The sequence below is a fragment of the Mesoplodon mirus genome (genome assembly GCF_964341445.2).
Source record: "Mesoplodon mirus genome assembly, chromosome: 18".
NCBI lineage: Eukaryota > Metazoa > Chordata > Mammalia > Artiodactyla > Ziphiidae > Mesoplodon > Mesoplodon mirus.
The window spans coordinates 18,156,116-18,180,565 of record NC_138994.1 but is presented as its reverse complement, the minus strand read 5'-3'; the positions used below and the strand labels follow the sequence as shown (position 1 = coordinate 18,180,565).

Genomic DNA, 24,450 nt, shown 5'->3' with positions numbered 1-24,450 from the left:
ATGAGTGGGAGAGCTGAAGAGAACAAAGTTTACTTCAGTGGAATTTCATAAAAAATACATCCAGGCAGCTGCCTCCCTGCAGCTGCAAGCCTTGCCTGCCAAAAACCCTGTGGGTTTGGGAGCCCTCCAGCCACAGGTGAACCTTCTTAATCAGCAACCAAGAGCAGGGAAGCTTCAGGATTATGGGGATCAGACACATCACAAAGCCCCAGACCAGAGGCGAAAAAGTAATGGTGAGAAAGGGCCCAGGATCCATGGGGACCGAGAGCCGTGACACCCACCCAAGACCTGCTCAAAGGCTGGAGCCGGGGCTGAGGCGAGGTCAGGCTCTAAGTCCTGCACGGGGCTCCCCCTGCACAGCCAGCCTCTCAGGCCAGGCTGCCCTGGGGGTGGCGAGACTTGGGGTCGAAAGTGGTGGGTGTGTTCTGTAGATTTTCCTCCTCTCACACCCCTAACTGTGCCTCGATGGGCGTCTGTCTCGGGTTCCTGTGCCCTGACAACTCCTGGAACACCAACTGTGCACGCAGCAGGCTGCCTGCTCAACCCCCTCTTTCTGGGACTACAGAGGGTGCACACAGCACCACGCTGGACCCAGCACGAGCACCCTGAGCGGGCAGCAGATGCTCACTGGCCCAGCTGTAAGCTCCCACCCACCCAGGAGGGCTAATCCAGCCCACGGGGAAAGAGGAGTGATCCCAGTAGATGGGGGAAACGGGCTGCTGCCCTTACCGGCGCACCCTCCCCGTCAGCACATCCTCCCACTGCCTGTGGGGTTGCTGGGGTCTGCTCTCCCTAGAGGTCCACGGGCTGCGACCAGCCTGTCCAGGGAGAGAACAGCCCGAGTGGTGCCTTTATAGACACAAAGATCTGAGCAGGGTGGAGTTTATAAAGTGACTGATTCAGCTGGGATTCTTCCCCCAGAGCTAGAAGCAAAGCTGCCTGAGGGATGCAACTGCTGAGAAAAGTAGAGTTTAGGGAAGGCAGGGATCCCTTCCCTCGTACTTGGGGAGAAGGGGTGTGATTTGCAAGGGAAGATGGAGGAGTCAGATAAGGAACGTGCTTTTAGTTTTAATGTCTATTAAATAATCGGAGTAAGGACCCAGGTGTGGGGACCAGACCCCCGTAAAGGCCTGATCCCAGCCTCACACTCAAGCTGCGGCCCACCCAGACACAGGAGAGTTCTCTGGGCAGCCGGAGCGAAGGCGTGCAGGAGGGCAGCTATTGCCCTGAGTATGCGCCACACAGAGGAGAAACGTCCAGCTCCTTCTGGCTGGCGGGGCTGGGTCCACGCAGACCAAGTCCTGCGTTCACCCCGTGCTCTCCCGTAGAGAACCCCCTTTGCCCTTCTGGTGGAATCCAGGCTGCTGCCGATGGCTCTTCGTGCCTGGGACAGCTGGCCTGGAGGGAGGGGCTGGGCAACACCTCTCAGTGCAACACGGGTGGTAGATCAAGCGTTCTTCAGGAGGGCCCCTCCAGGGAAGGACCTCAGGCCACCCTTCCTGCCCTCGAGGCTAGCTGTCTGCCTTCTTCACGTGGTGGAAGAGGTTACAGAAGAGCTCGTACCAGAAGAACACAAAGCCGGTGGAGAGGGCAGCCTTCAGCAGGCTGGGGGCCAGGCCTTTGAAGCAGCCCTGTGCACCCTCCTCTCGCAGCACCTGCCTGGCGCAATCCAGGAGGCCCTTGTAGCTTCGCACCTGGGGAGAGGAAGGTTCTCCAGTTGAGGAGAGAGGAGGTGATGGCAACATGGGTGTGAGCTCTGTTCTTTTGTCAACACAGAGCCTGGCACGTTCAAGCACCCAATAAATACTTGCTGGACAAAGGAATGAATGCAAAAAAGACAGAATAAGTTAACCTCATTCTTTCTCTTCCAAATGGGCTAATTCAGACTTAACAGAGGAAGTGCCTGGAAATCAGCACTGGACAGAGCTCCTTCCTGCCCTGGAGGCTCCACTGACAGTGGCTCTTAAGGACCCAGAGAGAGCTCTGGACCCTCTTCCCAGGGGTGCCTCTGACTGTGCGCCCATCCCTCCTGGTCCCCCTTGAGCAGTAGATCTGAACCGGCCCCTCGTTAGCTCTGAGCCTGACCAGCGGTGCCAGCCTGGCCACCTCCAGTTGACCACAAACTGCTGCTAGACCCGTGTCCCTGAGGCACAGCTCTACTCAAGCCTCACCCCCCTCCCAGAGCTCCAGTAACTCCTGATGCTGATGATGACAATGACGTTACAAAGAATCAAGTCCAAGCCCCACGGCGTGGTGTTCAGGGCGTTTCACCACTTGGCCTCAACTTCCCTCCCTGATCTGCCTTTCCCCACTGGTCCACCCTCAGCACCTGCACACCTCCAGCCACACCTGCTCACGCTAAAGCTCTGGGAGGAGCAGGGCCTCCCTTCTCTGGCTTGAGCTCTCACCAACTCTCCCTATCCAAGTTCAAACCATCTTTTCAAGACAAGTTGGTAACTGGAAGAAGGAGGTTATAAAACCTTGTGTGTGGGCTTCCCTGGTGGCGCAGTGGTTGAGAGTCCGCCTGCCGATGCAGGGGACACGGGTTCGTGCCCCGGTCCGAGAAGATCCCACATGCCGCGGAGCGGCTGGGCCGTGAGCCATGGCCGCTGGGCCTGCGCATCTGGAGCCTGTGCTCCGCAACGGGAGAGGCCGCAGCAGTGAGAGGCCCACGTACCGCAAAAAAAAAAAAAAACAGTGTGTGTAACCCCATTTTTGTTAAACATGTTTATTTATGCAAAGGAATAAAACTACAACGCGGATGGACCTAGGTGGTGTTATGCTTAGTGAAATAAGTCAGAGAAAGACAGTGTATGTTATCACTTTTATGCGGAATCTTAAAAATAAAACAAATGATTGGGGCTTCCCTGGTGGTGCAGTGTTAAGAATCCGCCTGCCAATGCAGGGGACACGGGTTCAAGCCCTGGTCTGGAAAGATCCCACATGCCGCAGAGCAGCTAAGTCCGTGTGCCACAACTACTGAGCCTGAGCTCTAGAGCCCGCGAGCCACAACTAATGATCCCGCCTGCCACAACTACTGAAGCCTAGAGCACGTGCTCCACACGTGTGAAGCATGCCTAGCGCCCACGCTCCACAACAAGAGAAGCCACCGCAATGAGAAGCCCACGCACCACGACAAAGGGTAGCCCCCACTTGCTGCAACTAGAGGAAGACCCAACACAGCCAAAAAAAACCCCCCAAAAAACGTCATTTGATGCACAGCCCTGTGTCTCAAAAAACTTATATAAACTGTGTCTTGACTTCTAGCAGGTGGAATAGTTCTCAGAGCTTTCTGAGATGCTCTTCCCGGGTTATAATCCTCAATTTGGCTGGAATAAAATTTTCCGATTCTTTCTTAGATCAACTGATTAATTTTTCATCGACACCGGGGACATGCAGGGGCTGAGAGGGCTATGGGGGCGAAAGCTGCCCAATGGACAGGAGCTGACCCAGTTCCTTCACGTGCCCAGTGAGGGGCTGGAATCAGAGCTCTCTGCAGGAGGACATCTCACCTGGCCAAAGGAGGCTCGGGCCTGCTCAAACCCTCCAACCTGCAGCCGCTTCTTGAAGAGGTCCAGGGGATACGTGAGGGTCTTGCTGATGACTCCAGCTCCACTGCCACAAAGCAGGTTTTTGAAGTTCCCTGAACCAGAGAAGTGGGATGGAGGGCAAAGATGAGAGAAATGCAATCTAGGGTAAACTTCAAGGTTTTACAGTCTAATCCTCGACCAGAAAACCAAAACCTACAAGCATCCTCGATCTCAGAAGAATTTAATCCAGGAGCGAGAGAACCAGACACAACCACTTTCAGGAAGAATGACAACAGACAGGGCTTCCCTGGTGGCGCAGTGGTTAAGAATCTGCCTGTCAATTCAGGGGACATGGGTTCGGGCCCTGGTTCGGGAGGATCCCACGTGCCGCGGAGCAACTAAGCCCATGAGCCACAACTACTGAGCCTGTGCTCTAGAGCCCGCGAGCTACAACTACTGAGCCCACGTGCCACAACTACTGAAGCCCACAAGCCTGGAGCCCGTGCTCTACAACAAAGAGAAGCCACCGCAATAAGAAGCCTGCACACTGCAAGGAAGGGTAGCTCCCGCTCGCCGCAACTAGAGAAAGCCCATGCGCAACAACGAAGACACAACAGAGCCATAAATAAATAAATATTTTAAGAAAAGAACCAACGCAGCCAAGAAGTTAAAAAAAAAAAACAATCTGCCTGCCAATGCAGGGGACACAGGTTCAAGCCCGTGTCTGGGAAGATCCCACATGCCACGGAGCACCTAAGCCTGTGCACCACAACTACTGAGCCTGCGCTCTAGCGCCCGCGTGCCACAACTACTGAAGTCTGTGCACCTAGAGCCCGTGCTCTGCAACAAGAGAAGCCACTGCAATGAGACGCCCGCGCAACGCAACAAAGAGTAGCCCCCTCTCTCTGCAACTAGAGAAAGCCTGCACGCAGCAACGAAGACCCAACGCAGCCAAAAATAAATAAATTAAAAAATTTAAAAAAGGAACGACAATGGACTGCTGATTGGACAGGCTGGTGGCAGAAGGGCTGTGTGCCTTTAACAGTCATCACCCCAGCTGGAGGCAATAATGGGCCGCAGGCTCTGCCATGCGACTCAGTTCAAGGCTTGGGAGGGAACAGGATGCCCATCCCCCTCCCCAGAGTCCCCAAACGAAAACCAAACCAAACACTTAAGCAAAACCAGGCTGTTTGCAAGTTGGACCTTTGACAAAAATGAAAACCATGACCAGTAGTTGGAAATAACAGTGGCAAGAGCTGAAAGAAATAAAGTCATCTGTGAGTGAATGGATTTGTTTTGTTGGCTGTATTACAGAACTGGGGGTTCAGAGATCTGTGGTGTCTTAGCTTCTGCAGGAAAACTTTACTTCCTACCTGATTCAGAAAGAGATGCTATGGCTTGGGAGTGGGGCGGAGTGGGACCCAGATTCCCTTTCCCATGAGGCCGGTCTCACCGTTTTTCTTTCCTTCGGCTGGCATGGCCCACTCATACGCGTGCTTCAAGGAGCTGTAGAAGGAGAACTGGAACCCGGCATAGGGGAAGATGGCGATCAAGGTGGGGTTCAAGCCTTTGTAGAAGACCAAGGGGCCTTCGGTCCTGTACATGGTCACCACGGCGTTTCGCAGGGTTTTATAGACCTGGACACCACACACGCAATGATGAGCGACATCGTTTCAGCCCAAGAAGCCAGCCCACCAGCTGTATTTCCCCTTGTCCAGAAACCAGCTACTAGGAGCATTACTTCTCCTGCCAGGAGGACAAAGAAAATGCTGGACAAAAATTCCAAGGGTGGAACTGTCTGGCAGCTCCCCTTCTAGCTATTTACACGACTGAGATATGCCAAGGAGTGCACAAAGGTAGGCGGAACAGCAAAAGGTGTGAAGTCCACTCTTGGGTGATCGGTTATATACATTATGGCACACCTGTTCAAAAGAACATAGTGTAGCAATTACAACAGAAGCTGCAATCTAGATGATCGATAGGGAAGACTCCCCCAAATATACAGTTAAGTGAACCCAGCAGGACATGAAGAGCAGGCATAGTGTCTGTGGAGGAAACAAACTGTATGCAGAGACTATCCCCCACAAGGATACACAAGAAAGGAGGAACAGTAACATTATTACCTCCACAGCGGGAAACAGGGGGACAGGGGAGGGACGGGGGAAGAAGGAGATTCGCTACCATTTTATGCTATTTGGATTTTTTGCCATATGCTATACTTAACCTTTCTGAAACCATCAACAGGTGATCTTTATGCATGAAGAGCCGCTGGTTTTTTAGCGCACTTCTATTCGCCATATAGTCTTTGCAGTGGACCAGAGGGGCTGAATCTGCCTTGCTGTGGGTGTGGGAAGCACGGCACTGACAAGAGGGTGACCGAGGGGAAGTCTGTACTGAGCAGGGACAGTACACACTTGGCTCCCAGATGCTCCCTCTTCACACTTGGCTCCCAGATGCTGGCAGCCACATAGAAGGCTTTCACCCTGGGGACTTGCATGAAAGGGCCGGGCCTCAGAGGAGGGCCATCGGGCAACAAGCCTGCCCATGTGCCAGAGTCCCACTCTACTTTCTGTGTCCCCTCTTAACACCAAGCTGGCAGCCAAGAGTCACCAGACATTTGAGGAAAGCCTCCCCCCAAAACAGAGGCCAAAATGATTGATGAGGGGCAGGAGAAGTCATTTGGAAGCAAGAGACAGTATAGATAGCAGAAGAAAACTACAGAAAAAAGAAACCACCCATGAAATTTTAACTAATATCCTGAGACCACAGAGAAGGCATCACCTTCATGATAAAAGCAGAGGGTCAGAGAAAGACAAATATCATATGATAACGCTTATATGTGGAATCTAAAAAAAATGGTACAAATGAACTTATTTACAAAACAGAAATTGAGTCACAGATGTAGAAAACATACGGTTACCAAGGGGGAAAGGGCCGGGGGAGGGATAAACTGGGAGATTGGGATTGACATATACACACGACTATATATAAAATAGATAATAAGGACCTACTGCATAGCACAGGGAACTCTACTCAATACTCTGTAATGATCTATATGGGAAAAGAATTTTAAAAAGAGTGGATATATGTATATGTATAACTGATTCACTTTGCTGTACAGCAGAAACTAACACAACATTGTAAATCAACTATACTCCAATAAAAATTAATTTAAAAATTTTTTTTTTTTTTTTTTTTTTTTTCTTTTTGCGGTATGCGGGCCTCTCACTGCTGTGGTCTCTCCCGTTGCGGAGCACAGGCTCCGGACGCGCAGGCCCAGCAGCCATGGCTCACGGGCTCAGCCGCTCCGCGGCACATGGGATCCTCCCAGACCGGGGCACGAACCCGCATCCCCTGCATCGGCAGGCGGACTCCCAACCACCGCGCCACCAGGGAGGCCCTAAAAATTTTTTTAAATTAAAAAAAAAAATAAAAGCAGAGGATCTATTTTAAAAAGAGGTAAGATTCAGACAAGAAAGAGCTCTTGAGAGAAAATCTTTGTGACTCTGAGTTGGGCAAAGGTTAATTAGGTTAAACACCAAAAGCAAAATCCATAAGATAAATGGAACTTCATCAAAATTAAAAACATCTGCTCTTCAAAAGATACTGTAAGGAAAGGAAAATACAGCCACAGACTCAGAAAATATTTGTAAAATAAAAACAACAAACCACCCAACACAAAAATGGACAATCTGAACAGATACTTCGCCAAAGAAGGTATATAGATGGCAAATAAGCAGGTAAAAGGACGCTCAACATTAAAGAAATTTAAATTAACCACGATGAGATACCACTATTCACACCACTTAGAATGGTTAAAATTTAAAATACAAAGCGGATAATACTAAGTATTAGTGAGGATAAGGAGCCGTTGGACCTGCTGGTGGGAAGGCAAAACGGCACAGCCATGCAGGAGACAGCTTGCTTTTTTCTTATACAATGAAACACTCCTTACCATACAACCAGCAATTCCACCCCTAGGAATTTACCCAAGAGAAATGAAATGTTCACACAATAACCTGTGTGTGAATGTTTATAGTGGCTTTATTCATAACACCCCAAACTGGAGAACAACCCCAAAGTCTCTGAACTAATAAACCGCAATCCTTCCACACAATGGAATATTACTCAGCAATAAAAAGGAGCCAGCTACTCACAGGCACCCCACGGACACATCACAAATCCATCTACCAAGTGAAGGGAGCCAACTCAAACGACTACACAGGATATAATTCCATTTATGTAACATTCTGGAAAAGGCAGAACTTCAGACAGAAAACAGACCAGTGGTTACTGAAGGCTGGAGGTGGGGAGGGACAAACTACAAAGGGCAGGAGGAAATCAGGGGGAGATGGAACTTTTGTTTTATATCTTGATTGTGGTAGTGGTTACGTGACTGTACGCATTTGTCAAAAGTCATAGAACTGGGCTTCCCTGGTGGCGCAGTGGTTGAGAGTCCGCCTGCTGATGCAGGGGACACAGGTTCGTGCTCCAGTCCGGGAAGATCCCACATGCCGCAGAGCGGCTGGGCCCGTGAGCCATGGCCGCTGAGCCTGCGGGTCCGGAGCCTGTGCTCCGCAACGGGAGAGGCCACAGCAGTGAGAGGCCCGCGTACCGCAAAAAAAGTCACAGAACTGTACGCTAAAAAGAGTGGATTTTACTGTGCATGTAAGTTATGCTTTAATAAACCTGACTAAAACAAACCAAAGACAGTTCTAAGGAACCAACATATGTTAGCAGACACTGTTTAAACTCAACAGAGGGCCCAAATGATAAAAGTAAGGAAACCTCCCAGAATGGTAAATAAAAGATAAGTCAATCAGAGGATCAATCCAGGATGTCTAGTGTCCAACTGACATGAATTCTAGAAAGAAAGAAAAAGAAAAAAACAGGGGGCAGGCAGTTGTGAATAAATAATTCATGACCATTTTCCAGGCATGAAGAACATGTGTCCAGACTAAAGGGCCCAGGAAGTGCCCATCACAATGAATGAAAGAGACCCGCCCTGGGGCACTCCACTGGTAAATTTCTAGAATGCCAGGGATCAAGAAAAGATCCTGAGGGACCTCCCTGGTGGTCCAGTGGTTAAGACTCCACGTTTCCACTGCAGGGGGCGTGGGTTCGAGCCCTGGTTGGGGAACTAAGATCCCACATGCCACATGGTGGGGCCACAAAAAAGTTTAAAAAAAAAAGATCCTGAAAGTTCGCAAGAGGGCGAAGTGGACGGCTTCATGTAAAGGGTTAGTTATCAGGATGGTTCTGGATGCCTCTCCAGCAATACTGAGAGCTACCTAGAATTCTACACCCAGATCATCAGTTAAGTATAAGGGGAAAATAAAGGCATTTTCTATCAGGCTTCTGTAAGGAAGCTATACTCAGGATGTGCTCCACCAAAATGAGGGACTAATCAAGAAAGAGAAGACATGGGCTCCTACGTGAGAATTCCTAAGAGAATAGCTGGTCATAGTCCTGGAGCAAACAGTCCAGATCAAAGCCATAGGGTGAAGGGTTCAAGGGTGGGGGGCTCTAGGAGGGGCTCCATAAAAACATGGGACTGATGACCACAGGCTCACCCTATCGGGAGACTGTTTGAAAGTGAATTTGTGATAAGCATGTAGAAAGCAAAACAAATAAAATACAAAGCAACTGCCAACTTCAGGAAAGACAAAAATACAAAAGAAAACATAATCATAATATATTTTGAGGCTCAGCAGTAACATTTACATAATCGTAATAGCATAAACACTGAGTACTGATTTAGCCAAAAATCGATTAATCAGTTGTACTGTACTCAGGTGAGGAAGCACAAGCACACCCAAGGGTGATGGTAAAAGAGTTAAATCCTCATCTTCCATAGTAGTAGTCAGTAGTTAATGTCTATAACTTAAAACTGAGATGGAAAGGAAGAAAGAGAAAGAGCATGTTACTTTGAATTAGGAAGTAAATTACGGAAGAAGCACACAAATATTAAAAGTGGTTGCCTCTGGGGAATAGAATCAGGGGGGCGGCTGATGTTTTTTTCATTATAATTCAGGAAGAACTATGTCTTTTTAACCTTTATACACCTTATAGATTATTTATTTATTTATCTATCTATCTATCTATTTATTTATTTATTTATTTATGGCTGTGTTGGGTCTGTGTTGCTGCGTGCAGGCTTTCTCTAGTTGCGGTGAGCGGGGGCTACTCTTCACTGCGGTGCACGGGCTTCTCATTGCGGTGGCTTCTCTTGTTGCGGAGCACAGCCTCTAGGCGCGCGGGCTTCAGTAGTTGTGGCGCACGGGCTCAGTAGTTGGGGCTCGCGGGCTCTAGAGAGCAGGCTCAGTAGCTGTGGCTCACAGGCTTAGTTGCTCCATGGCATGTGGGATCTTCCCAGACCAGGGCTCGAACCCGTGTCCCCTGCATTGGCACCACCAGGGAAGCCCAGATTATTGATTTTTTAAGAAATGTGAGGATTTACACTATGGATGCTACTAGTCTAAAGAAGGTGGAGAGTTTTGCAATTTTTAAATAAATCTTTTCCCCTCACTTTCACACACAATTTTCCAGCCATTCCAGAATCTAGAATCCAACATCTCAACTGTCTAAGCCTAAGAAGAAATATGCTATTTTTTTCTTAATGATGTTTTCCCTTTTTTCTTCTCATAGACTTGTACTAAAGGTTGGAAAGTAACAGAAGAGGATTATAGCACATGCAGAACAGGCAACCTGAAGGACTGTCACCAGCCATTCTCTTCATCCCAGCAGCTACCATGTTGCTGAGGTCTCTATAACATCCCTCTATAAACATCCTTCCCCTCCATTTCTCTACTCGGTTCCTAGGACCCCTCATCTCATTTCTCCACCAGGGCAGTCACCCCAAACCTCTATTTTCCACTGCAGTGTCACACAGAGTGACCCAGCTCTCATGCCCCAGTCGTTTTCTTCTAGACTGTTCCTGGGGCACTTTGCATTTCTGAACCAAAATATTTATCAGAATGTCTCCTAAACAAAAGAGGTCCCCCAACCCAGGATCTCCACCCCAGGCAACACAAAAAACTGGCAGAGCTGAAACCACAGTTATTCTTAGCTGGTCCCAGATCAAATTCTTAAGCAAAACGTCATTCCCCGTCAACAGTATCCTACGCTATTCTTATGTATGTCCAGGAAACAGAGATTATGGTGGGCGTAGGGGGGCTGGTGCGTCTATTTGAGGGTTTAACCCCTTGCTTTCACTCAGTCAGTTCTTCCTCGAGTCTGACTCAATGATCCCGTTTCCTCCATTCTTTCTGGAAACCAAAACCTCCCTCCCAATAACACAGCGATAGGATCTCAAGTCTCACTTTCCCAGACGCCTTCCCGGTCCCGATTTGGTATTTGCTCTGTTTCCCCTGCAGGTTCTGTGTCCCCCGGTGAGGTTGTGAGCACCTTGCCTGGTGCCAAGCACCATCACGGGTTTCAGGAACAGGCTGAAGGACGGCCTGAAGACCCCAGGTCCCCCCCGGCTTTGTTCCCCCTAAGGAAAACAGCCCCCACCCTGGGACGCCCTTCGTCCCTTGGGCGCCCCTTCTCTGGCCCGGCCACTCACCCTGGGCTCACCCTGCGCTGCAAAGCGGGTGCGTAGCACGTCCACAGGATGCACGGCGAGGGTGGCCACACAGGCAGACAGGCCGCCACACACAAAATGCACGGAGAAGTCTCGGGCATCGCGCACGCTGGCCCTGTGCACCAGCTCGGTGAGCACTTCAAACGACAAAAACTGCAAGAGTGTGTGACAGTGTCATGGAAAACACCCCCCAGAATGCACCCGTGACCCAGGCGGGGCCTATCCTAGGGGCCAGGAGATACTCTTCTTGAGTAGGGTCAGAATACAATAAACATATAACTGTGCAAAGCTCAGATGCCCTTTCATACTCTGAGCAGAGCCAAATACCCAAGGGTTAAGAAAATATATGAGAAAATTTTTATATCAGAAAATTCTACTTGGGGGACCTCCCTGGTGATCCAGTGGCTAAGACTCCACGCTCCCAATGCAGGGAGACCAGGTTCAACCCCTAGTCAGGGAACTAGATCCCACATGCTGCAACTAAAAAAAAAAGATCCTGCATGCTGCAACTAAGACCCCGACGCAGCCAAATAAATAAATAAATAAATATTTAAAAAAAAAAAAAAAAAGAAAGAAAAACAAAATTCTACTCGGGAATTCCCTGTCAGTCCAGTGGTTAGGACTCGGTGTTCTCACTGCCGGGGCCCCGGGTTCATCCCTGGTGGGGGAACTACGATCCCGCAAGCTGCATGGCGAGGCCAAAAAAAAAAAAGAATAAAAAAGAAAATTCTACTTATCACTTAGTTTTCTGAGAACTGGGAAAAGATGGCCATTATCTGACTCTAGGCTGGGGACCCCTTTAATGCAGCTGGCAGCGGCCCTGTTTGAGAAACATTCTGCCCTGGAGCTGAAATTCTGTCGGGAGAATTCCACATATTCCATGTTCTGTGGTGTAAGCCCTCTTTGGGCTCAGATCCTTCTCCAGCCAACTCAAGATGGCTTGGGGTCCTGAGAGCACATGTTGCTGCATTTACCCATCAGGATGTAGCATCTGTGTGCTGGGCGCAGAGATGGCGCGGCAGGGGCACGTGACCTGAGCAATCACTGTGATGTCACACGAAGAGGAGGCAGGGACTGCTGTGCCACTTTCTAGCTAGTGACGTTGGTTGGACTAATTACTTAAGCTCTCTCTGCCTCAGTCTTCTCATCTGTAAAATGAGGATGACAACAGAGCCTACCAGAGGACTGTTGTAAGGTGGCAGATGTGAAGTGCTTCACCCGGGGCCTGGCCCCCTATGAGCACTGTGCAGCGTTCGCTATTTCCATCACCACTACTGTACGGCTACAGACTAGACGCCATGGGGTAAACTGGTGCTCAGCTGAACAAACTCATGAGCAAGAGTCAAGAAGCCTGGATCCTAATCCTAGCCTCGCCACCTACAAGCTGTGTGGCCTCAGGAAGCTCACTCAACCTCTCTGCGACCCACAGAGCACCCGCTCCACCTTCCTCACAGTGCTGTCGGGAAGTTCAAAGGATGCACAGACGTGAATAATGCTATTTTGAAAAATGAAAAGCATTTGTATTGCCATTTGCTAAGCCCCTCTGGGCTGGGTGTCAAGACAGTATCCTAGGTGCAGCACCTCACATTCAGTGGGTGCTAAGTCTCCAGGGTTGGGGGACGTGGGGAAGGGGATGCCTGTAGTACAGCTCAGTCTGACTATGTCTTCAATTTGTCCGGGAGTTTCCCAGCCAAGATGAGTGAGCAATGTGTGACCGCCTCCTGCTGCCCTACCCCGGGCAGCCCGGGTACACGCCTCACCACCCTGGGCTCCCCCATTGGGCAACGTGACCCCAGGGGCCTGGCCGCTTCCCCTGCCACCTACTTGGACAGCTCCATAGCCTATGGAGAGAAGCTGGGCTGGGATGTGTCCTTTCCAGAATGCTGTTGGGCCCTCCTCTTGCAAAATCTGTCTCCCAGCCTGCAGGATCCCGTGGTATTTCGCGTTGGGGTCACTGCGAGAAAGGCGCTCAATCTGAAGCTAGGAATCAAGGTGAGAATGGTCAGGACGATGGGGGGAGTGGGGAGGAGGAATTTCAGAGAAGGTAACAAAGGCAACAGAGTGCTTCTCCTTGACAAAATTGCAAGCTCTAGGAACTGCTTTGGCAAAAAAGAGTGAACTTGTCCTCTGGCCCGTTACCCAGAAAAAGGGGAAAAGGGTACCTGGAAACGGATCTTGATGACATCCAAGGGGCTGATCAGCACCCGAGTGACAAGTCCAGACACAGACCCAGCCACGGCCACCTCAAGATTGGAGACATTCCTGCCGTCTGCTCTGGGGTCATAGCCCACCATCCCTGCCTGTGGCCCATACAATGTCCATCAGCTTGAGGCTAAATGAAAGAGACAGGAGTAAATACCAGAGTAAGGTCTTAGGGCCCCGGCTCACACATCACTCCTCAGAGCAGTCCTCCCGGACCAGCCCCCCAAAGCAGCACCCACATCCCTTTTCTCTCCTTATCCTGCTTTATTCTTCTTTAGAGCATTTATATACCAGACATTGATTCCGTACATTTGTTTCTTGTCTCTCTCCCCCACTAGAATTCGAGCCCATGAAAACACGGCGTTGGTCTCATTCATCCATCCCTGTAACTCCAGTGCCCGGAAGAGAGCGCACCACAGTAACTGCTCATTAATATTTGCTGATGGAGTGAATGAACAGGCTTGGTAGGAAACAGTTCACTTCCAGAGATCAGCTGGCTTTCCAAGACACCTGGCTTTATGGCCAGCTCCTGCCTGAGGTGAAATCCCAGGCTGTGTTAGCATGAGGGCAGAGCCTCAAGCTGAGAGCGGAGGGGGAACCTCAGACACACGGACTCCAGGAACGGGGCCTGGGATTCTCTAACAAGCCGCCATGATCCAAAGGGCCCTGAGCCCTTCTGCATCTCCCTTCTCCATTCTTTGCACACACCGCAGGCCCGCCCACAGCAGTGGAGCTCAGTTACGCTGCAAAATGATACAGGCCCACCTCTTCAACCTCACCCTGGACCACGGTTCAGTCTCTCCAGCCAGGGTGGGCTCAGTGCTTCTGAGCAGTTCCTAGAAAATGCTGTTTACGTTCCTATCTACCGGCCCATCCCTGGACCTACTGTTCCCATGTCTGAAACACAGCCCCACTGTTCCCTAGACTGGTTCCTCTCACCTTCCAGGGCTCAGCTAGAGAGCATCCCCTCCAGAAGATGTACTCACGTCCTTTCTAGTATTCACAGCACTTGTTAAGGTGCTGTCCTCTCCACCCAGAGGAGGACGGCTCCATACAGGTAGGGACGTACCCTTGTTACAGTGCTATCTCCAGAGACCAGCACGGTGCCTGGCATGCCCCAAAGGCTCTAAAAACAATGACTGAATAAATGATTAAAAACCAAGTAACTGGGACTTCCCTGGTGGTGCAGTGGTTAAGAATCTGCCTGGGGCTTCCCTGGTGGCGCAGTGGTTGAGAGTCCGCCTGACGATGCAGGGGACACGGGTTCGTGCCCCGGTCCGGGAAGATCCCACATGCTGCGGAGCGGCTGGGCCCGTGAGCCATGGCCACTGGGCCTGCACGTCCGGAGCCTGTGCCTCGCAACGGGAGAGGCCACAACAGTGAGAGGCCCGCGTACCGCAAAAAAAAAAAAAAAAAAAAGAATCTGCCTGCCAATGCAGGGGACACAAGTTTGAGTCCTGGTCCGGAAAGAGCCCACATGCCGCGGAGCAGCTAAGCCCGTGCACCACAACTACTGAGCCCGCGTGCTGCAACTACTGAAGCCCATGCGCCTAGAGCCCGTGCTCTGCAACAAGAGAAGCCACCGCAATGAGAAGCCCACGCACCACAACGAAGAGTAGCCCCCGCTCACCGCAACTAGAGAAAGCCCATGTGCAGCAATGAAGACCCAACGCAGCCAAAAAAAAAAAAACCCCCAAAAAACAAGTAACTTAGAGATTACAAAAATAATAATGACTTTGCAGAAAGAGAGAGAAGAGAGACAGAGGGAAAAGAACCCATCATCTTAACACTTTTTACTTCACATATTCCCTTCCGGTTTTTTTCCGGTACATGGCTTTTAGTAACCTGTGTTTTGTTTGTTTGTTTGTTTGTTTTTTGTGGTACGTGGGCCTCTCACTGCCGTGGCCTCTCCCGTTGTGGAGCACAGGCTCCAGACACGCAGGCTCAGTGGCCATGGCTCACGGGCCCAGCTGCTCTGCGGCATGTGGGATCTTCCCGGACCGGGGCACGAACCCGCGTCCCCTGCATTGGCAGGCGGACTCTCAACCACTGCGCCATCAGGGAAGCCCCCGGTACATGGCTTTTAAAATGCAAAATGTCATAAGCATGATTCCATGTTGCTACAAGATCTTCATAAATATCATTGTAAATGGCTAGATCATATTACATTGAGTAGCTGTGTCATCATTTTTTGGGCACTGGGGTTTTTTAGAAACTAAATATTTTAAAAATATCTAATTCCAGGGACTTCCCTGGTGGTCCAGTGGTTAAGTCTCCATGCTTCCACTGCAGGGGGCACGTTCGATCCCTGGTTGGGGAACTAAGATCCCACATGCCATGCAGTATGGCCAAAAACCCCCAAAAATCTAATTCCATTTTTATCTAGAGCCGACCTCAACACTAGTGACATTTTAGAATGAAGAATTCTTTGTAGTTGGGGGCGGTCCTGAGCATTGTAGGATGTTTAGCAGCACCCCTGGTCTCTACCCACCAGATGCCAGTATCCTCACGCTCCCCTTGTGACAATCAAAAATGTCTCCAGACATTGACAAATGTCTCCTGGGGTGCAAAACTGCCCCTGATTGAGAACCGTTGGTCTAGAGAAATACTAGAATGTGTGTGTAAAATGTCATGCATTGCATCACTATTTATAAAACTGGATATAATGCAAATGATTATAAATAGAGGGATGGACACTAAGTCACCTCCATGCAATGGGATACCATGCAGCCATTAAAAGAATGAGCGGACTTCCCTGGTGGTGCAGTGGTTAAGAATCCACCTGCCAATGCAGGGGACACAGGTTTGATCCCTGGGCGGGGAAGATCTCACATGATGCGGAGCCCATGTGCCACAACTACTGAGCCTGAGCTCTAGAGCCCTCAAGTCACAACTAGTGAAGCCTGTGCGCCCTAGAGCCTGCGTGCCACAACTACTGAGCCCACGTGCTGCGACTACTGAAGCCTGCGTGCCTAGAGCCCGTGCTCCACAACAAGAAAAGACACAGCAATGAGAAGCCTGCGCGTTGTAACAAAGAGTAGCCCCCGCTTGCCACAATAGAGAAAGCCCGTGTGCAACAACGAAGACCCAACACAGTCAAAAATAAAAAAAGATTAAAAAAAAAAAAGAATGAGCTAGAGCTAAACACACACTGGAAAAGACATCCACAACTGACTAAAACATGAAAAAAGCAGGTTTCAGAACAGTATGTCTAGTGTAACCCCACTTTTGCAAAAAAAAAAACAGCAAGACCTACATACACCCTCAACAGTTGTATAAAGCGTAGCAGGAAAGTCTATAAGGACACACACCAACAGGTTGGTAAGGTTACCTTTGGGGGTAGGGTTGGCAAGGGAAGAGGGAAGGCAGATCTCCCCCCTACTTTATCTTTTTTCCACGCCTCGTGGCATGTGGGATCTTAGTTCCCCAACCAGGGATCGAACCCAGGCCCCCTGCAGTGGAAGCACCGCGTCCTAACCACCAGACCGCCAGGGAATTCCCTCCCTTTTTCTTTACACAATTCTACGTTGCTTGAATTCATTATGGCCCCCCCAAACCCCAATTAAAAGTAAACATAAAATGATTTTAGAAGAGACCTCAGAATTAACCTAGTTCTTGAATACCTTTAGTAACAGGGAAATTAGGGCCCACACAGTGACACCTTCACCCCATTGTTTCTTTTTCTCCTCTCACCCTCCCTGGAACTCTGTCCGCACCATTCCCTCAGCCCCAAGCCCTCACTTTTCTGAAACTACCAAAATAGCACTCCAATCCATCCTTAAAATCAACAAGACATTTCCATGGGGCTCGATCAGCAAAGTATTGTCAAATAACATTTATTGAAAGTCTAATGGGGGAATTCCCTGGCGGTCCAGTGGTTAGACTCGGCACTTTCACTGCTGGGGCCTAGGTTCGATCACTGGTCAGGGAACTAAGATCCCGCAAACCACACAGCACAGCCATAAAAAAAAAGAGAGAAAAAAGTCTAATGGTATGAAATCTCCCGACTCCCGCCAGGAATGTGCCCATTCTCCCCAGACTTCTCCCCAGTAACTTCTCCCCAGACCCTCAAAGGAGATCTCGGCTTTCCCATCAACTTCTCTGGCCACAACAGTGAGAGGCCCGCGTACCGCAAAAAAAAAAAATTCTATCTCTCTCATATACCTTGGGCAGGTTTATTTAACCTAGGCGCAGCTTTTTCTTCTGGAAAATGGGAATGATGGCGGCCCGGCCTAGCCAGATTCCTGGGAGGATCACACGAGATACTACTATATGTGATAAGCTCTGTCAAAAAGGTAAAAGTCCTTATACACGTGAAAGGTCTTGTTAAATATAATTCAGTAGTGGCCTTACTTTTTCTGCTTGTTCAAAATTTCCTTCTTGTACCAAAAAGCCTTGATATTTATCTAAAGAGACAAAATAAACATGAAATATGATTATATGCATGATATAATAAAGTACCCAGAAGATGGAGGCCGCTGGTGTGAGTGGCAGGGCGGCTGGGGTGTGTGTGTGTGAGTCTGCCGTGCGTAAGTCCCTGGGGTTCAGGTATGCAGGTGCCCCGCGGTGAGCGTGTGTGCCCGTGAGCCCACGTGCTCAGCTGAGGGTCTCTGCAGATGTCTCCGCGTGTGGACACAAGTGTTCACGTGTGCTCCAGGGCGTGTTTTTTCTCCCCGAGTCCAAGAAAACGCCCACAAGGTGGGTACCCGCATGTACAGGTGCCCCGGGTGTGTCCAGGTTTTTGCTTCCTGCGTCCCTGAAGATGCTTCTCAGATCAGACGCGACACGTGTGGGTACAGTCCCCGCCCCCGCGAGAGTACCTGCGCGTGTAGGCGCCCCCGGGCAGCGGGGGTGCAGCTCCCGGAGCTGAGGAAGAAGTCTCTCACCCGGCTCCGAAGGCGCGGCCCGACTCCCCGAACTCTTCTCTCCCTCCCCCCTCACGCAGTCTAACGGCAAAACTTCACGGCGCTCGGCAGTAACTGACGGGCTTATGGGCCAATCACCGCGCAGCTTCCGACAGACGCTGGACCAACAGTTGTACAGTAGTCACCCGACCAACGCCTATTGCAAGGGGTCGCTGGGTAATGTAGTCCTCCGCTACTGAGGCCGTCCCCCTACGAGGTGCAGAGCCTGCTGGGAGATGTAGTCCCTAGGCGAGCGTATGCGCAAATGTTACCCACGCGTTGAAAGGAGGAGGGCCCCGAAGCCAGGCTGCGCCGTTGGAGGTCGCCGCGCTGAGTGGCGTGTGTCTTGGATCAGATTGCTGGCGGGCGGAAGTTTAGGGCGCGCTTAACGTGACCCTCTTTCCTCAAAAGTTTCATAGTTCCAGTACCCGGATCATCTAAACTTGGAAAAGATGGGAAGTTTAGCAAAAGCCTGGAGGGCGTGGGGGAAAGAATAGATGAGTTTTTAAGACCAGAACTAGGACGGCAAAAATACAGAGGTTTTGTTTCCCCCTAGGGTTTATTATGCATAACTCTCATTATAATATAAATATATATAGACACATTACAGAAAATGTAGAAATGAAGGGGGAAATGACTCATCCTACCGCTCTCACACAAGTAGTATCAGCGTTTTGCAGGACAGTCTTCCCGATTTTTAAACTGCACTTTTCATATTAGTGCAATCATTTTGACGCACAATTTAAAAACATTTTATCTGGCTTCCCTGGTGGCGCAGTGGTTGAGTCCGCCTGCCGATGCAGGGGACACGGGTTCGTGCCCTGGTCCGGGAACATCCCACATGCCACGGAGCGGCTGGGCCCGTGAGCCATGGCCGCTGAGCCTGCGTGTCCGGAGGCTGTGCTCCGTAACGGGAGAGGCCACAACAGCGAGAGGCCCGTGTACCGCAAAAACAAACAAACAAAACATTTTTATTGAACAATTTAAAAACGTTTCAGGGGCTTCCCTGGCAGTCCAGTGGTTAAGACTTGCAGTCCAGTGGTTGAGTCTCCGTACATCTACTTCAAGGGACATGGGTTTGATCCCTGGTTGGGGAACTAAGATCCATGTGCTGCGGCACATAAAGAAGTAAAGAAGTAAATAAATAAATAAAACGTTTCATACTATACAAAAGTAGAGAGAATAGCCTGATGAACCACCATATAGTCATTACTCAACTTCAACAATTAACCAACTCCTGGTCAGTCTTGTTTTTCTCCCTACCCGCCCCTCGGTGGCACTGTTACTGAGTCCAAGCTCATGTTGGTCCTGCTTGCCACAGGACAGGCCAATAAATTCAGAGAAGAGTTGTTGGGGCAAAGAATAGCAACTTTATTAGGAAAGCCAGCACACTGAGGAGATTGTGGACTCGTGTCCCAAAGAACAATCTTGCCTCAGTTAGAATTCAGGCTTCTTTTATACTAAAAGGGGAGGGGGTAAAGTCAAACATTTCCTGGCTCCAGTCAGCCTCCAGAGGGGATGTGTTGATTTCTTCCTTCCTGTAGTCATTCACAGGTGGGCCTGGTCAGGATGTTTCCTGTGAGCTAAACAAAGGTATTTTAGCTTAAAGCTTATTACCTGGGAGGCAGGGTTCCCAGGGATGGACCATTATGTATAATTTAAGCTCATAGGCGACATCCCTTTAGTGATTAACTTGTAGCAAAAGCAATAGAATATAAAGGTTAAAGTAAAAGAAACAGATCTAATATGGAGTCAGATTTGTTCTTCCCTAGTACAGCACCCCCTGAACATTATTTTGAAGTAAATACCAGACGTGATTTCACCAGTAAGCATTTCACAGTTTATTTTTAAAAGACAAGCATTCCCCTTTTAAAACTTATCCCCCAAACTATTACCCACCCCCCAAAACAATAACTTCCTAATATTATCAAGTATCAAATTAGTGTTTACATTTACCTGATTGACCTATAAATGTCATTTTTCAAATACAGTTTGTCTGAATTGAGATCCAGACCATACATTGCAACTGGTTAATATATCTCTTAAGTCTTAAAAAAAAAAAAGCTATGGTTTCCCTCTTCCTCTCTTTTTCACTTGCAATTTCTTTCATTTCCTTTTTGTTTCATTTTTTAAAAATTTTATTTATTTTATCTTTGGCATTTGGTCTTTGTTGCTGTGTGTGGGCTTTCTCTAGTTACAGGAAGTGGGGGCTTCTCTTGTTGCGGACCATGGGCTCTAGGAGCTCAGGCTTCAGTAGTTGTGGCACACAGGCTTAGTTGTTCCGTGGCGTGTGGGAATCTTCTCGGATTAGGGATCGAACCCGTGTCCCCTGCACTGGCAGGTGGATTCTTAACCACTGTGCCACCAAGGAAGTCCCTGGTTTCGTTTCTTTTTCTTTCTTTCTCTCTTTATTTGTTTTTTAAGAAACTAGGTGGTTTGTCCTGTAGAGTTTTCTCCAGTCTGGCTGGATCTTGCTGGTGGCATCCCCGTGGTGTTTTAACATTTTCCTCCGCCTCCTGTGTTCTCTACATATTGGTTAGTTAGATCTAAAAGGTTTGATCAGATCAGGTTTTTTTTTTTACAAGACTGATTGTCTATTATTGTGTATTTCCATGAGAATTATTATTCCTTCTTGTCTCTCATTTTTTGATGTTTGCAGCCATTGATCATTGCATTGCTTAGGGGTTATAAATGGTGATATCATTTCGGCATTTATTAGCTGGAATATAGATGAAGAGGAATATCGCCTCATCGGCTAATTGATTACATGAGGTACACTTAGTACAAAAAAGTCAGGGGGCTTCCCTGGTGGCGCAGTGGTTGAGAGTCCGCCTGCCGGTGCAGGGGACACGGGTTCGTACCCTGGTCTGGGAGGATCCCACATGCCGCGGAGCGGCTGGGCCCGTGAGCTATGGCCGCTGAGCCAGCGTGTCCGGAGCCTGTGCTCTGCAACGGGAGAGGCCATGGTGGTGAGAGGCCCGCGTACCGCAAAAAAACAAACAAAACAAACAAACAAAAAAGTCAGGATACATACCTGATTCTTTACCTTTAGCAGTTTTCAAAACAATTAATTGATTCCCTAGTATCTTCCACAGGATATTGATCAATGAGGTTTTTTATTATTACCATTATGAACACATATTTTATATCTATCATTATGAACACATGGATTTGTATCCATCATTATGAACATTATATTTGTTCTTTTTCAATCCACTGTAATTATTATCCCGATTTGATACTCATATTTTTCCATCGTTGGCCAACGGGTTGGCACCCGAATCCTTTAAACAAAATGACTAGTTTCCTTGTTTTCTGGTATGACAAAGTGTTCTAGGCTCATCGCAATTTTCCACACAGCTTTATTGAGGTGTAACTGACATACAGTTGACTATATATTTCCAAAGTGAACAATTTTATGTGTGAACAAGATAGTGAACATATATATCCATGACCTTAAAGGATTCCTCATGCGCCTTTACTATCCCTCCCTCTTGCCCTCTCTTCTCCCTCCCTCTTCCCCAAGCAGTCTCTGATCTGCTTTCTGTCATTATGGGTTAGTTTGCATTTTATAGAATTTTATATGAATGGAATCAAACATGACATTCTTTTTCTCTGGCTTCTTTCCCTCAGCATAATTATCTTGAGATTTGTCCATGTTGTGTGTATTATTAATTGATCCCTTTTTATTGCTGAGTAATATTCTATTGTACAGATATACAATAATTTTTTAATCTATTTACCTGTTGATGGACATTTGGGCTGCTTCCAGTTTTTGGCTGTTATAAATAAAGCTGCAATTGATAGGGGTAGAGTAGGATAATTAAATACTTATTTTAGAAATCCCACTGGGGGATTAAAGACAGAAAGGGAATTTTAAGGGAGTTTGGGAGACTGTTATAAGCGAATAACTACTCAAGAAAAGAATTCAGCAACCTAGCAACAATCTACTCTACCTTGAAGGAAGACCAGGCGCATTCAAGCCCCAGGCACACTCAAGCCACAAGTCCTGATAGTTAAAACACAAGACAATAGATATGGGGTCTACATCTTGTTACATGAAGTCAGGGAATTAACGGTCCTTGAAGAGTAGCATTTCTGCATATAGTCAAGACAAGAATAGAGGAGAAAGGGGAAAGAAACTAGGTGAAAGAGGACATGATACCAAAACCTGAGATGAATTACCATATTTTAGTATATGTTACCACCCTTTTGCTAATATACATATGATTTCAATAGAGCCATGACAGTCCTGGTTAGACCATATAGGGTTAAAGGAGGAACTAATGATGTACCCAAAATGAGGAAGAAGTTGGTCTTCTCCCCCCCCAACTTTTTCTTTGATTATAAAAATGTAGCCCAGTTTGTTCTGGGGGCTGTGCTCCCTTTTCTGCCCGCTTGTATCTCTCACAAGCATCCTATGCTAATAAACTCACTCTTTGCCCGCCACTTCACCTCTCGCCTCTCGCTGGATTCTTTCTGCACTGAGACAAAAGAGCCTGAGCTTCAGTAAGTCCTGAGACCAGGTGTGCAGTTTCAATTAAAAGACAGTGGGTTCGGGACTTCCCTGGTGGTGCAGTGGTTAAGAATCTGCCTGCCAATGCAGGGGACACGAGTTCCAGCTCTGGTCTGGGAAGATCCCACATGCCACGGAGCAACTGAGCCCACGCGCTGCAACTACTGAAGCCCGTGTGCCTAGAGCCCGTGCTCCACAACAAGAGAAGCCACCGCAATGAGGAGCCCGCACACCGCAACGAAGAGTAGCCCCCGCTCCTCGCAACTAGAGAAAGCCTGCACGCAGCAATGAAGACCCAAAGCAGCCATAAACAAACAAACAAACAAATAAATAAATTCATATTACAAAAAAGACAGTGGGTTCGAGTCCACTCCTAAGTCAGGGATTGTGAATTGAAGTCCCAATCTGAGGTGTGACTGGGTTTGAGTTCCATCCAAAGGAGTGCAGTTTCACTACAAATATTCATATATGTCTTTGTACGGACATCTGTGTTAATTTCTCTTGGGTACAGACTGAGGAGTGGAATATCTGGAGCATAGAGTCAGTGTACACTTAACTTTTTAAGATACTGCCAAACTGTTTTCCAAAGTGGTTGTACTACTTTACTTCCTCACCAGCAGTATGACCGTTCTAGTTCCTCCACATCCTTGGTAAGGTAATTTTTAATAAATTTAGTCATTTTAATAAATACATAGTGGTATCTCATTATGGTTTTAACTTGCATGTCCTGATGACTAACGTTGAGTATCTTTTCAAGTGCTTACTTGCTATCCATATATCTTCTCAGTGAAGTATCTGTTCAAATATTTTGCCTATTTTTAATATTGATTTACTTATTTATTTTGGCTGTGCCAGGTCTTAGTGGCGGCATGCGGGATCTATAGTTGCGGCATGCGGACTTTCAGTTGCGACGCTGGACTTCTTCTTAGTTGTGGCATGCATGCAGGATTTAGTTCCCCGACCAGGGATCAAACCCAGGCACCCTGCATTGGGAGCACAGAGTCTTACCCACTGGACTACCAGGGAAGTCCCTTGCCCATTTTTAACTGGATTGTTTTGTTTCTTATTATTGAGTTTTGAGGGTTCTTTATATTTTCTGAATATAAGTCCCCTATCATTACATTTGGGGTCTTTCGAAGAACAGAAGGTTTTGTTTTGGCTGTGCTGTGCAGCTTGTGGGATCTTAGTTCCCCGACCAGGGATCAAACCTGGGACCTGGCAGTGAAAGTGCCAAGTCCTAACCACTGGACCACCAAGGAATTCCCCAGAAGTTCTTAATTTTAATGAAGTCCAATTTATTGATTTTTCCCCTTTATGGATGTTTTTGGTATCATACCTAATAATTCCTTGCCTAACCAAAGGATTTGAACTTTTCTTCTACATTTTCCAATAGAAATTTTAAAAAATAAATTTATGTATTTATGTATTTATTTTTGGCTGTGTTGGATCTTTGCTGCCGCACATGGGCTTTCTCTAGTTGTGGTGAGCGGGGGCTACTCTTCATTGCGGTGCACGGGCTTCTCATTGTGGTGGCTTCTCTTTTTGTGGAGCACGGGCTCTAGGTGTGTAGGCTTCAGACTTTGTGGCACGTGGGCTCAGTAGTTCATATTAAAATGGCTCTCTGGCTCCATAGTTGTGGCACACAGGCTTAGCTGCTCCGCGGCATGTGGGATCTTCCTGGACCAGGGCTTGAACAGGTGTGCCCTGCATTGG

At 48.3% G+C, this 24,450-nt stretch overlaps 1 protein-coding gene across 8 annotated transcripts; it reads right to left on the bottom strand.

The window, feature by feature from the left end:
• Positions 1–681: 681 nt before the first annotated feature.
• SLC25A19 (solute carrier family 25 member 19) lies at positions 682–18,266 on the bottom strand. 8 transcript variants are annotated; one of them, XM_082605246.1, is made up of 8 exons: positions 18,204–18,266; positions 17,671–17,723; positions 13,278–13,447; positions 12,940–13,095; positions 11,098–11,268; positions 4,984–5,167; positions 3,513–3,643; positions 683–1,810 (listed from the first exon to the last, which is right to left on the bottom strand). In XM_082605246.1, the coding sequence occupies exons 3-8, from the start codon at positions 13,407–13,409 to the stop codon at positions 1,598–1,600; spliced, it is 987 nt and encodes a 328-aa protein (XP_082461372.1). In that variant the 5' UTR covers positions 13,410–13,447; positions 17,671–17,723; positions 18,204–18,266; the 3' UTR covers positions 683–1,597. The 8 variants fall into 8 exon arrangements, with proteins under 8 accessions (XP_082461378.1, XP_082461379.1, XP_082461372.1 ...); XM_082605247.1 differs by having other exon boundaries at positions 18,138–18,233; XM_082605249.1 differs by having other exon boundaries at positions 684–1,694; positions 11,109–11,252.
• Between the last annotated feature and the right edge of the window lie 6,184 nt (positions 18,267–24,450).